General features: G+C 32.5%; 2 protein-coding genes across 2 annotated transcripts in view; one reads left to right on the top strand and one right to left on the bottom strand.

The window, feature by feature from the left end:
* Positions 1–10,299, top strand: part of LOC129944264 (rho GTPase-activating protein gacU) — a 127,863-nt gene extending 117,564 nt beyond the window's left edge. Inside the window, exons 8-9 of the mRNA XM_056053585.1 lie at positions 8,705–8,857; positions 8,922–10,299. Coding sequence (XP_055909560.1) covers positions 8,705–8,857; positions 8,922–9,929 — 1,161 coding nt within the window. The 3' untranslated portion in view covers positions 9,930–10,299. The remainder of the gene's footprint in view (positions 1–8,704; positions 8,858–8,921) is intronic.
* On the bottom strand, positions 10,298–13,146 carry LOC129944265 (uncharacterized). The gene is made up of 3 exons (XM_056053586.1): positions 13,002–13,146; positions 12,686–12,936; positions 10,298–10,732 (listed from the first exon to the last, which is right to left on the bottom strand). The coding sequence occupies exons 1-3, from the start codon at positions 13,120–13,122 to the stop codon at positions 10,361–10,363; spliced, it is 744 nt and encodes a 247-aa protein (XP_055909561.1). The 5' UTR covers positions 13,123–13,146; the 3' UTR covers positions 10,298–10,360.
* Positions 13,147–13,204: the final 58 nt, after the last annotated feature.

The following is a 13,204-nucleotide window of genomic DNA, read 5'->3' as shown; positions in this document are numbered from 1 at the left end:
GATAAATGTTTTGTGTTAGGTTTGTAAAAAACTGTCAATTCAATTTTTCTCAAAATTTTTCAGAAGGTTATAAACAATATTTCTTATAATTTTAAATTAGCTGGAAGCCATATTCTCAAAGTTTTGAAAAGATATTTGAGTTGAAAATCAATGTTTACCAACTTTTCCCTTCTTCTGGTTCTTGAGCTATGAACGACGAAAAAACGTCGCGAACTCACGGCTGTACGGACGTACGAACGTACGTACACACGCACGCACAGACATCTTTCTAAAAATCTTTTATTTCAACTTTAGGGACCTTGAAACGTCGAGAAAAGTCAACAATTTTCAATTTGACAAATCGGAACCAATAAAATAATAAGTTCTTAAAATAGTTTATTTTTTTAAATTGATTTAAAATTATAGTTTAAAATTTTCAAAACTGAAAAATTGACAATTTTTAATGTTCTGCCTTGAAAATTCTTGTCCTTTTGAAATATTTTTAAACTCTGTTAAAATATGATGCTCTGTTTTAATTTATATTTTATTTATCAGTTCTCAGAAATTAGTTAAAGCTCCATTATTAGAATAGAGAAATTTTTCAGTAAGACAATTACTATGGTATATATGTTTTTAAGATCTAATTATTACATTATTTTACTTAAAACATAAATTAACTAAGTAATAAAATGTAGTTAAAACAACTTTTTTTAAGTAAATTTTTGTGTATAGTGAAATAATTGATTGAGTAAATTTTTGTCCAAAGTTTTAATCAATGATTTAGAAAAACTTATGTTTAGTACATTTTTGACTAAAGTTTAAAAAATTTTAAGTCATTTAACTAAAAATTATTATTTTCAAATCAAAATGGCTGAAAGTACGAAATCAAACATATTTCTTGTGACTTCGCCAAATTATTGAAATTTGTTCACGTACCTTCCGGGCTATATATAAATATCTCTCATAACATTTTCAAATGTGATTGATATTAATGATTCAATGTTAACGCAGATAATTCACACCTAAAATATGCAACAGTCATTTATTTCAAACCCATCACTTCCAAATTTTTCAACAACGTTAAACAAGCTCAAATTATGTCATTTTTATAAGCTTTTTCCAAAATTATGTGTCAAACCAAAAAAAAACGAAACAACATTAAATTGAATCCCCAAATTATTCATACTTTTTTGTTTGATCTCTAACCACACCTTTTCAAAAACAATGCAAAAATCTAAATATACTTCTTGAATTGATAACTTTAAAACATTTTGCATTTACAATTCGTCAAAGTCAGACATAAAACAAATTAGGTAATTGAATATATTTATGAATGAGCTCTACAACTCTTACCTCTTACCTCCAAATCTACTTTTAAAATAATTATTTTAATTTTATTCTCAGATTTGACCTTGCAAATAACAATTTTATTTTATTTTTTACTTTTTTTATCAATAAATCAACGAACCATTAAAGAAAAAGAAAAAGGAACAAAAACAATTGTTAAAATATTTAAATAAATCAATCAAACTATTTCCTTACAATTTATATGATTAGCTAATAAATTGAACTTTTGATCTTTTGTATTTATATGTAGATATTTAATATTGTCTGTATTTGGTTATTGATAAAAAGCATACAATAATTTATTAAAAAAATAAAAACAACTGCAATCAAGTTCTTTTGTATTGTCAGTCATACAACAATTAAAACTGTTAATCTTAGGCCTTATTAGGTCTTGCAAAAGGTTAGCTTAAAATATTTGTAAGTATAAATAATGCATTTTATTTCCAAATCTAATTATTTGTTGATTTATTTAACCTTCAACTATTAAACAGAAAAAAAAGGAAATTAATGTGTTTTAACAATAGGTTTGTTGTAATTAGTTTTAAAATATGTTGGCACATGTTGTTAGAGGAATTTATTTGTTTCTTTATGTACTTTAGGCTTTTGTATATTTTGAAAATGGTGGACTTTTTCTGAATCAATGATTATTGGTAATTATTTTGAAGCTTCGAAATCAAAAAATCTCTTGTCTTGTGTATATTTCAAAAGTCACCTCGGAGTCATTTTTACTTTCACTTGGGTAATGTTGGGTTTTAATGCTTCTCGAGTTTGGTTCCACAGAAATACAAGCAACCTTTTAATGCTTAAAGATTAATAAGAGAAGATACCGAAGTTTACATTGGTTTTAGTTTTGAACATGGAAATAGACTTTGATAAAGAATTCAACATTCTTGATGTGCGGCTGAAAAAAACTTATTCATACTAACAGTACGTCCGAAATTGAGGTTTAGAGCAAATTGATGGACATTTTTGGAAGTTCAAATCAAAAACACGGAATTGTTCGGGATTCTAACTGACAATTTCGATAGAACGAAAAACATAAAGAATTGCGATGATGTTCAAGTGGCTATGTTTTTCAAAGCGTGTTTTTTGATGATATATAAAAGATTGAAGCCGCCAATATAATGTTAAATTTTAAGGAGCTATCCTTAACAGACTTCAAAGCAACCGCATACTATTATGAAACAACTGTTTGGACCTGCTAGCTCGTTTTTTCTTGAAATTATACTTATAAATTTTGGTCACATTATAACTCAAGGAGCAATCACCCGATAGACTTGAAATTTGTGGTGAATTGTTGACACCAGAAAGTGAAATTACACGACTCAAAATCATTAAAAATTCAAGAAGCGTTTGAATCACCACTTTCATAGCAAATGACAAAGAGGAAGTATTGTTGTGACACTCCAAATGACAGTTGAATTATTCGGATGTCAAATGCCAGTGCTTCCAAATCGAACACGAAATCAACAACTCTTTACTCATGATCCAGTCGTTCCAAGTCATTCCAAGGTTCTTGTCCAAGAGCCAAGAGCTAAACGCATTTTTTTCAAACAAAAGCTGTTCTTGAAAATTGTACAGTTATAAGAGCGTGGTCACTGTTAAATAATAACAGCAACTGATTTTTCGAAAATTCGCAAATTTGAAAATTTGTTCGTCAATGCAAATACCTCAGTAGCAAGTCCAATCTCCTGCATTGTCAATTGTGGCCTGGCATTCTTTCCACTAATTTCTGCTGTTGATCTAAATTACATGGCTTGCGTTTTCGAAGCTGCATTTTCATCAAATCCCACACATTTTCTATGGGATTTGCATCCGGTGACTGAGATGGCCAATCTCAAGTAAAAACTCCATTTTGCTCCTACACGCTCGACTGCGATGTTTTGCAACATGGTCCTCTTGAAGGATCCAGCTTTCATTTTTCTTGATATACTATTGCTTAGCAGATGGTAACAAAACCTTTTGATATATTTTACTCATTTTTTCGGCATTCAAATTCTCGGTAAATAACAACCTTTGTTTGAGAAGCACCACCAAACATGGACCTTGACGGGAGGTGTTTAACAGTCCGTTGAAGCATCCTACTAGTGGACGTTGTCCAGGCGTGTTTGCTGCACGGAAATGCCCAAAATGAGGATTCATCAGAAAAAATACCTTTTCGTAATACCACTCGTTTTTCAACGTGTTTTGCACTCAACATTGGTTTTCCCAAAGTATTGCGATATTTCAGTTTATTGGCAAGCAAGTGCCTGCAAATCGTTCCGTAAGATATGTCAGCACCTTTTGCTTTCAATTTCACAGCAGCTTCACGTAAAGTCAAAGTTGGATCTTTCTAGAACAATGCGAGAATCTTTTTTTCGTCTTTGCTTGCGCTTCCGCGATCAGGAAAATCATCAACTTTACCGACATTTTTATAGCGATTTATTCACTTGCTAACGAACTGCTTCGACTTTCCCCGCAGCAGTTTGTGTTAATTTGGGTTATTTTTCATGCAAGCATAGAAAAATTGAATCAAAGCGAGAGGCGTAAACAGCAATCATTTCGAAAAATCACTCAATTGATAACTTAATTTGACAGACAGCTGACTTTTTACAAAAAGAATGAAGGACTGAGGTGCCCTCTATGTCATAAAAAAAGAAACAGAACTCTCTGATTTTTTATCTACGTGTAACAGTGACCTCGATCTTATATAACAGACTGTATAATTGTTTCCACAATTTAACTTACGGGAAACCATAACTTTATCGATGGTATGCAGAAAAATTAAAAAAAAAACAAGTATGCTGCGATAATGAGCTTACTTCTTCACCTTTTCAAGAAAATTATCTGAAAGAAAGAAGTCTTAACTACAAAACTACCTTTAAAATCGTTTTAAGTCTAAAAATGTTTCAGGAATTTTATGTCAGTAAAATTATTATCAGTGAAACACACATCGGCATCTAAATCAAATTTTTCAAAATTTTGAAATTCGAAACCTCTTAAAATCGAGTTTTGCCATTAAACTACTTTCGAACAAACTCAACGATATGCCTGCGTCTGTCCTAAACTATGATCAATCCTAAAATCTATAAGTTTTTGTATGTGTTTAATTTTGTTTTATTAAAGTATGTATATCTTAGAACTAAATTTTCACATCTTTTTAAACTAACGTCTGCAAACACAGACCTTCTTCTTATTACAATAACCGCCTCTGAATCGCTTTGCGAGACAATGTGCAGCACAAGCAGTATCTCGAATATTGAAAGCACTTAATAAATCACAAGTTGCTCGCTTATATCTTCGTATTGATGTATACTTTATTATTGAATCATCTTGATTTTCAAGTCCAGAAAACTCCATTCCAAAAACACCATCTTGTTGATCAGGTACCACAGGAATCGCAGATGAAAAAGTCCACAAGAATCCAAAAATTAAAACAACAAAAATTGCAGCACGCATTTCTTTAAAACTATAATTATGTTCTTAGACTTATTGTCTGGATTAAATGAAGTAATGAACTGATCTTGGGACTTAATTGCTTGTTGTTTGGTTTTATATGCTTTCAGAAAAATCTCATTTTCAATTCAATCTCAGGCATAAGAATGGATTTTCCCAGATCATATGTAAAGTACCTGCTAAATATTTTAGTATTCATACTGGGTAAAGCTTAATTCGGGGATTTATATTGTTTTGGTAATCCAAATATAAATCTTGGAAATTTTAAATAATTCAAGAGTTAATCATTTTCTAAATAAAATGTAACTTATCTTCACTTTGAAATATAATAAATAATACGTGATGAAAACGATTCACTACCTTATCAGCTAATCTGAATTAGATTCGCATTTAATTATTTTTTGATTTGTTTTAATTTCGCTGCTTTTGAAATCATTTTATTTCATTTTTTAAAATGTCACGCATCAAAGTAAATTTGTCTCTTTTTGAGCTTAAACGTTTTACCTAGGAAGCTATTTAGTGGCTTGCAATGTTTCAATGTGAGATTACAATTTTTAACTTATTAAACTAATAAATTCTTTTTAAAAAATATTCTTATATGATTCAGTTGTATCTCAAAATTAAAATGTTTCTTGTTTTAAACTGGATTTCATTTTACAAACCTTAATAACTAAACAATTTACTTAACACTCGTGTTTTATCAAGGTGATGAAAATATTGTTTAAGTTAATTTGGCATTTCAACGCCACCGTGTGTCCGCCCATTCAATTGGAAAACCTCAATTGATGGCCAACAACTGCATCAACCTGCACAATGCGCAGCTTACTGAACAAATTAAACTATGCACATTTGATTATGCTTAAAGCAATTTAATAATAATTTTATGATCAATGACAAATTATTTGAATGTTTCAGCCATGATTTCATTCAATTACTTGAAGTTTTTATATTTAAATAATATTTCTTCTAAAAATAGTTTTATGGCTTCAAAACTTCTTGAGTCATCTAAGAATAATAAAATAGGTACACTGTAATGTCATAGGAAAATTATTTAGTAGTTGGTTTGTGGTTTGTAGAGACCTACATACCTTAAGGGATATTACAACAAAAAAATAAGTGTACGCCATTTCAAGGTTCTTATCAATGAAATTGAAATAACTAAAGGGATTTGGATGTACTTTGCAGGAATAAAAACAAAGGACATAATAAATGTTCACAATAAACTACCCGTGTTTTTCTGGCATTCTATAAAGGTTAGGTTAGGTTAGGTTAGGTTAACGTGGCTGCGGATTTAGAATCCAGACACTTAGGCCAAGAGAAATGCCCGTTGTGATGAAACATGAATCTAGGGAAATACTTCTAACTAGTCGAACCATTTTGAGCTTTTTATAAAGCGAAGAAGATATTTGATATCCTTTTTAGCTAGTTCATTGGGATTATCAAAAGAGTAGTCCCCCAGATGAAGTTTGCGTCTGAGTGAAAGAGCAGGGCAAGTGCATAAGAGATGAGAGATTGTTTCCTCATCTTCTTCGTCCATGCAGCTCCTACAGAAGTCATTTGAGGCTACGCCAAGTCGTGTTGCGTGTCTGCCTATAAGACAGTGTCTCGTGAGGACACCTATTAGGGAGCTAATATGAAGTCTGCTTTGAGATAACAAGTCTTTAGAGCGCTTTAGGTCCAGTGAAGGCCATATGAGTTTTGTGGCTGCGCATGTTGGTAAGCTGTGCCACCTAGAATTTGCTATCGCAAAAGCTGTTTCTTTTAGCATAAGTTTACATGTAGCTATCGGTATACCTATCTTCTCCCTTTCAGGTGAAATAGGTATGACGGTTCCATTTTTAGCGAGATCATCGGCTCTACAATTACCTGTGAAGTCTCTGTGACCTGGCACCCAACAGAGGTGAATGTTAAAATGCTGCGCCATCTCCATAAGAGACGATCGAAAATCGAGGGCCGTTAAAGATTTGGTCGAGACACCGTCAAGGGATTTGATAGCAGCTTGACTGTCAGAGAAGATGCGGATATCAGAAGTTGATATCACGTTTTCTCTTAGCCAGGAGAAAACCTCTTTGATCGCTAAAATTTCCGATTGAAAGACACTACAATGATTAGGGAGGCGGAATGAGATGCTTAGATTAAGCTTTTCTGAGTACACACCACTATCAACTCCCTCATTTGTCTTGGATCCATCTGTATAAAAATGAATACTTTTGTTATCCAGGAGTTTTTTGTCTTCCCATTCATCTCTGGATGGAATGGATACCTGGAAGTTTTTTCCAAATAGGGGTTTAAGAATAGTGTAGTCTATGTACTTTGGTATAGAACCAAAGAGGTTCAAAATGCTGGAGAGAGCGAGTGTACTCGCTGCCACTTGTTTACTGAAGATGTCGAGGGGTGTCAGATGGAGGAGAGTGTCTAACGCTGCTGAGGGTGTGGTTCTCAATGCCCCGCTTATGCAGAGACATGCAGTGCGCTGAACTCTGCTGAGTATGTCGCAGTATGTGACTTTCTCCAGTGCAGTCCACCATACTGCAACCCCGTACATAAGTATTGGTCGGATGACCGATGTGTATAGTCAGTAGGTTATGCGAGGTTGAAAACCCCATTTGCTTCCTATAGCTTTCTTTCAAAGGAAAAGAGCTACTGTAGCTTTTTTAACTCTTTCCTGTATTTTGGATTTCCAACTTAATTTTTTGTCCAATATCAGACCAAGGTATTTGGCTTCATTGGTAAAAATTAGTGGTATACCTTTTATTGTAGGAGGCACAATTACTGTGATCTTGTATTTCCGTGTGAATTCTATAAATAGTATAGTAGAAAATCCCCAAGAAAACCCATCGGCAGTAGCCTTTTTTTTGAATTTAATAATTCTTACAACTGAAAGAAGACCTTTCAAAATAATAATACAAACAAAACACAAACAGAAGAAAGTTTTGTAAAAATCAAAAGTTATGAGTAGCTTCAGCAAAAAACCTAACTAAAACTAATAAAATGGACAGTTTTGAAGAAGAAATGTTAAGAAAACATCTAGAAATTGAGATTCTATAAAAAAAGTTCGTTTAAAAATTGCAGCTTTGACATAAAATAAAAACTTCATGAAGGGGGTTTGTTCGTAGACTACTACTTAACATTTTTGTGTACAAAAATTAGTTTTGTTTTAATCAAATTAAAAAAAAGATTGCACATGAAGTAGGTAACATATTCTTATAAAGTGCTGGACTATTCAGTTCTTGATTGTTTAACACGAATCAAACTATCTCATTTGCACTTCATAAGAAACATCAAAATATCATTTGCATTTTAGAAAGTGCTGTCAAACTTAGTCATTTTTAAATCTTCTTGTTCAGTGAAAACACCAAAAATATTTATTTAATCTAAACTGAGATAAACATTTGGTGGAAACATAGCAAAACTTAATTATCTTTTCTATTGTTTTCTCTTGCAAAATAAGCCCAGTTAGTCTATTTTCATTAACGAAACTAAATATTATCAACAGTAACAGATTGATTTTTTCCCCTAATGGAAAATACATAATCCCAAATGCACAACTACTCAACGAACACAGCCATCGAGATACAAATGCATATCAATCGTACCAACATTTGAGAATGAAGTCACATAAGATCCATTCGAGACTCGTATACATGTCGAAAATATATCCGTAGTAAGATTCTACTCTAACTTTTATCGGTAGTATCCATACTGCGGATATTGTTTTTGTTATTTGTGTAAGATCTTACTATACTATTGATAGATTTTCCAACAAAACACGGGTTTTCTAATGTTATTTTGGTGATCATTTATTCAGTTAGGAATGATTTTTTGAGAGGCTAAATTCATGCATATTTTTGCTTATTTCTGGAAAAATGTTCTTTTCCTTAAAAAGTCAAAAATAAACTTTTAAATAGAAAAATGTTTAACAAAATTCTTACTTTTATTGCAGGAACGTCAGTCGGAACTCCGTAAGACGGCAATGATGCAAGATGAAGTCGATCATCGCTCGAGCAATTGCAATGTCTCCAAGTCTGAATACAACAACTTAATCAGCAGTTCAATGCAAAATGATACAAATGGCTACTATCCCACACCTCCACCGGTAAGTATTTAAATTATTAACAATAATTTCACCTATAACTATAATTTTCCTTCTCTTTAATTAGCCACCACAATTTGCCAATAAAAGTGACAATTACAACCAACACAGATCATCACCGCCTAGCTCACCTGCACCAGACTACAGTCATTCGCCGGTTCACACCTTAACACGCAACTCCAAAGTGCCCTTCCGCAATGGCACCCTAACCCGGACAGATCGCAACAACGAAGCAGCTCGAGCCAATGGTGACCATGCTGAATTAGAATCTATAGATTCCTATCAAATGCGTAATCCATCATCGACGATTCCACGTCCACCATCGTTATATTTCGCCCCACAAAATTCCGGGCCACCAACAATGAAAAAGAATAAACGACCAGTTTCCGTTACCATTGGAGAGTATTCCTCGGTCCCGATTGTTCGAAAGGAACCTTCAAAAATGGAATTTATCGCCGCCAAGTCACCAGAAAATGGACACTATGAGGAACCAATGGCTTCGGATTTGCTTCGCAGTGAATTGGAACAGACCTTGAGTCGATCGAATTTGAAGAAAAGAAACGAAGAAAAAAATAACAACAATTACAATAATATAAACAATAACAACAACAATAATAACGATGCTGCTGATCAAAAGCTCGAAGAAGCCACAAGTGAGCTGCAGAATATAATCCTGCGCCAAAGAAGTCCCAATGGCAGTGCCTACGGCAAGTCTGTTCTGCAGAAGACCCAATCTTCAAATATCGAAAAACTAACCCAAATGCTACAGAATCGCCAATCGACCATGTATGAAGGCGCCAATGGCGGAGGCACACTGCCCAATCCGGCTCGAGTGACCATCAGCGTTCCCAATAATAATCACGCCGAACTGCGTAAGACTGAGAGTAATCCCTCAACACATCAGCTTATGAGTCCCACAACGATGGTGTCATCTTCCAATAACACAGCTTCTGTGGTTATGCCGCCAATGGCGCCGCCACCGATGGTTAACGGTAATGGTATTCTTAAAAATGGCTCTGCCTACTCTCGAAGCAGTTATTCGTCGTCAGAGAAGAGCATATCGTTTGGCAATTGAGCGAGGTGTCGCCGCACCGCCGCCAGCGACATCTAGTGTCATATTATTAAAAATTTTATTAATATTATTATTTTATAATTATTATATTATTTTCATTTTTTTTTCTTATGTATTTCTTATTTTATGTAATTTTCTTTGTCTTAAGTGTTTATTATATTTTTTTCTTTGCTTAATTTTTCTGTCATTTTTAATTTGTATGTTTCGATTAACTGTATATTGTAAAACAAAAAGAAATAAAAACAAAAGAATTATGTTGTTATTAAAGAAGAAAACGAATTACGAAAAGAAAATTAATATATCAGTTTTTATTATGTATACCTTTATAAATCTTGTTTTTATTTGTAAATAAAGAGAGGAAAGAGAATATCAAGTGGGCTTGAGTTTGGTTTATTCTTTTTCACCATAGACAAAACGTCAGATCGCCGTCGTTTTTACCACGATGTGTTGCATCTACATGAACGACTGTTAGTTATCGATAATGCTTGATAAAACTTTTGTAACTCCATCTGGTTTTGATGTTCAGAATCAGATAGATAAGTATTTGAAGCTTTCTGAATAATATCTGTGCATCTGGAATAAATATTGTTGGAAATTCTTCGGAGTGGTAAGTTTGTTGATTTTGATTCATTGTCTGATGACATTGAATTTCTCTTGAGAGGAGTTGAGTGAATGGTAGCTGTCACTTCTTCTTCATCAGCAATAACATCTGAACTTGAAAATGGTGAAGATCCAGTCAGATGAAATAGATTGGGGCCAATTTGTTTTAATGTTGCAATACGTTCACGCCAGGTATTCCATAAGAGCTATTTGATAAAGAATGATAAGATTTCTTTAGTTTACGCTATACATCCATGAAGTTGTAAAAATAAGAAATAACAGCTTAAGTGTGAAGTGACTCCAAGTCTCAAAACTTTATTCAACGCCGCCTTAAAATGAAAATTGCAACAATATTTTGAAATATGACAAGTTCTACCAGCGCCATTTCATTTATTTGTTTTGACAGGCAAGCAGAAATTGATTGAACGAAAAGGCTTATGATATTTGCTCTCATAGTTTTAATCTTTTTCGTCACTATGTTAAAATTTTTATAATTTCTCAGTCAAATAAACATAAACTATATTCATTCTTAAACAGCAATCAATTTTGCTTTCTATTCCTTTTTGAATTTCTTCGACTGAAAATTGTTGATATAGGTCAAATCATACAAAATCCATTATCAGATTTCTGACAACAAATATAAAATATTTGTAAGAGAAATTTTGTTTTATATTTCTGAGAACACAGAAATCTCAGATTTTGGAAATATAAAGTGGCCTATTGAAATATGAAAAGTATCAACACTGCCATTTTTATTTCGATTTTGACAGATAAACAGAATTGGAAAAAACAACAACAACTCTAATGACACTTGTGCTCAACTTTGATCAATGAAGTTGGATTTAAGGTATTTTTAGTAGATACGATATTAGGTTTTGATGGTTTAATCTTCTAAATTAGTTAATCTTACTTTTTTTATTAAATTCTATAAAAGTTTAAACAAAAGCAGTATATGACAGTTCTGACATTTATTAATGTCAGACAAAGTTGGCTGTCTTACGTGCGTGCGTTCAGTTGATGAAGTACAAATTAAAAAAAAAATGAACAAAAAAATTGATGTCAGTAATATGCCTTTAAGCAATCAAGTTGTTGGTAGCATCTGTACCTATCTTAAAAATCCAGAATCTTAAGAACTGTAGGTACTATAAAATACGAAAGCTGTCAAAATAAAACGTAAAGTACGAGAGACGTTGAATGTACATACATACGTAGCTGCTGTCAAAAATTGGCAGACATTAATGCGAATCACTTTTTAGTCATCTTCACAATTCTAAGTTATGTTAACATTCAAGCTCCCTCCCCTCTCTTCCTTTCCTAGTGCTCACACTGTGTTTTTACATAATAAGGGTACTAATATCCCCTTAAGTGTGCGCTTATTATAAAAAAAAGCTGTGAACTAGACTGGAGAAACAAACGTGGAATTTTTCGAACTAATGAATCTTCAAACAGTCCCATAATTTCTTCTTCAATATTTTGAACCAAAAAGTTTGTTTTTTAAACCAACCAAGGTAGAGCCTCAATTAGCATAAAGGGACCCCTGAGTTTCTACATGATTTTTATAATTTCCAAAATCGATGAATGAAATTTACCAACGTTAAATTTTCAAAAATTTAGAAAATCACTGAAATTTGACTTAGAAAAAAATATCTTCTTGGATAATGGATCAAAACATGATTAACATATTATAGCAATTGGTGTAGAATAAATAAATAATAAATAAATAAGAGCATTTCAATACCTTCCGTCAAGGAAATAGTATTTTTGTCTTAGGAACTTTATAAACCTGTTCCTTTGATCTAAATTTTTGCAAAGCGTTCTCAATTTTATATTTGAGACATTAACTTTGCAGAACTTTGGAAAAAAAAATACACAGTTTATAATTCATGGACTAGATGGTTTTCACCTTAGATCCGTTTGATACGTCTTGCTCATTAAAGAAAAAATGACATACACTTGTCACTTTTAAACTGTGAAGTGTGAAGGAGATACTATTATAAGACGTCAAAAATATTGAATTCAAAAGAGTCCTAGTCTGAATTAAGAAACAGATCTAAATGTCAAAACTAATTGTGTCTACCATCTTCAAAAATTTAATTGTTTGCTCAACATTACAACTACTGTCTCCAAGTTAAGAAAAACTGTCTAAGTGGTATACTTACATTTTGAGATAAATATCCTCCAAATTCAAATAACATATTTTTCTCTTCAAAAACCCTCACATTCATTATCTGGCGGTTATTTTTCTTGAAAAATGTTACATTCAGTATTTCCAATGGAAGAATACCAACAAGTTCAAAACATTCAATTTCGGGATCTCTTTCAACTAACGACAAATTCGTCAAATAACAATCATTCAATGAATTCGATTTGAAAACATCAACACCAATTATAATTTTCGTTGCTGTTAATCCTAAAAAAGTTGTATATTATGTTCAATTAAGGCTCCAATTAAATGAAATGATTGAAATATCTCACCCAATTGAACTTGTCTTATTCCTATCCCACCTTCTGTCACCTCAGCGAATGAATTCTCAACCAAAACAGGTTCGTAAATCTCTTGAAAGTCCGCTAAAAGCAGTTTTTGTATTCGAAACATTGTGTTTTCGAAGAAAACTGAAAAGAAGAAAAACTCGATTCAAAAATCAACTGTCAAATAAAGAAATTCAACATGAGCCGCA

This window comes from Eupeodes corollae, chromosome 2 (genome assembly GCF_945859685.1).
Source record: "Eupeodes corollae chromosome 2, idEupCoro1.1, whole genome shotgun sequence".
NCBI classification, from domain to species: domain Eukaryota; kingdom Metazoa; phylum Arthropoda; class Insecta; order Diptera; family Syrphidae; genus Eupeodes; species Eupeodes corollae.
The sequence above is the reverse complement of the archived record's forward strand: the minus strand, read 5'-3'. Positions and strand labels throughout refer to the sequence as shown.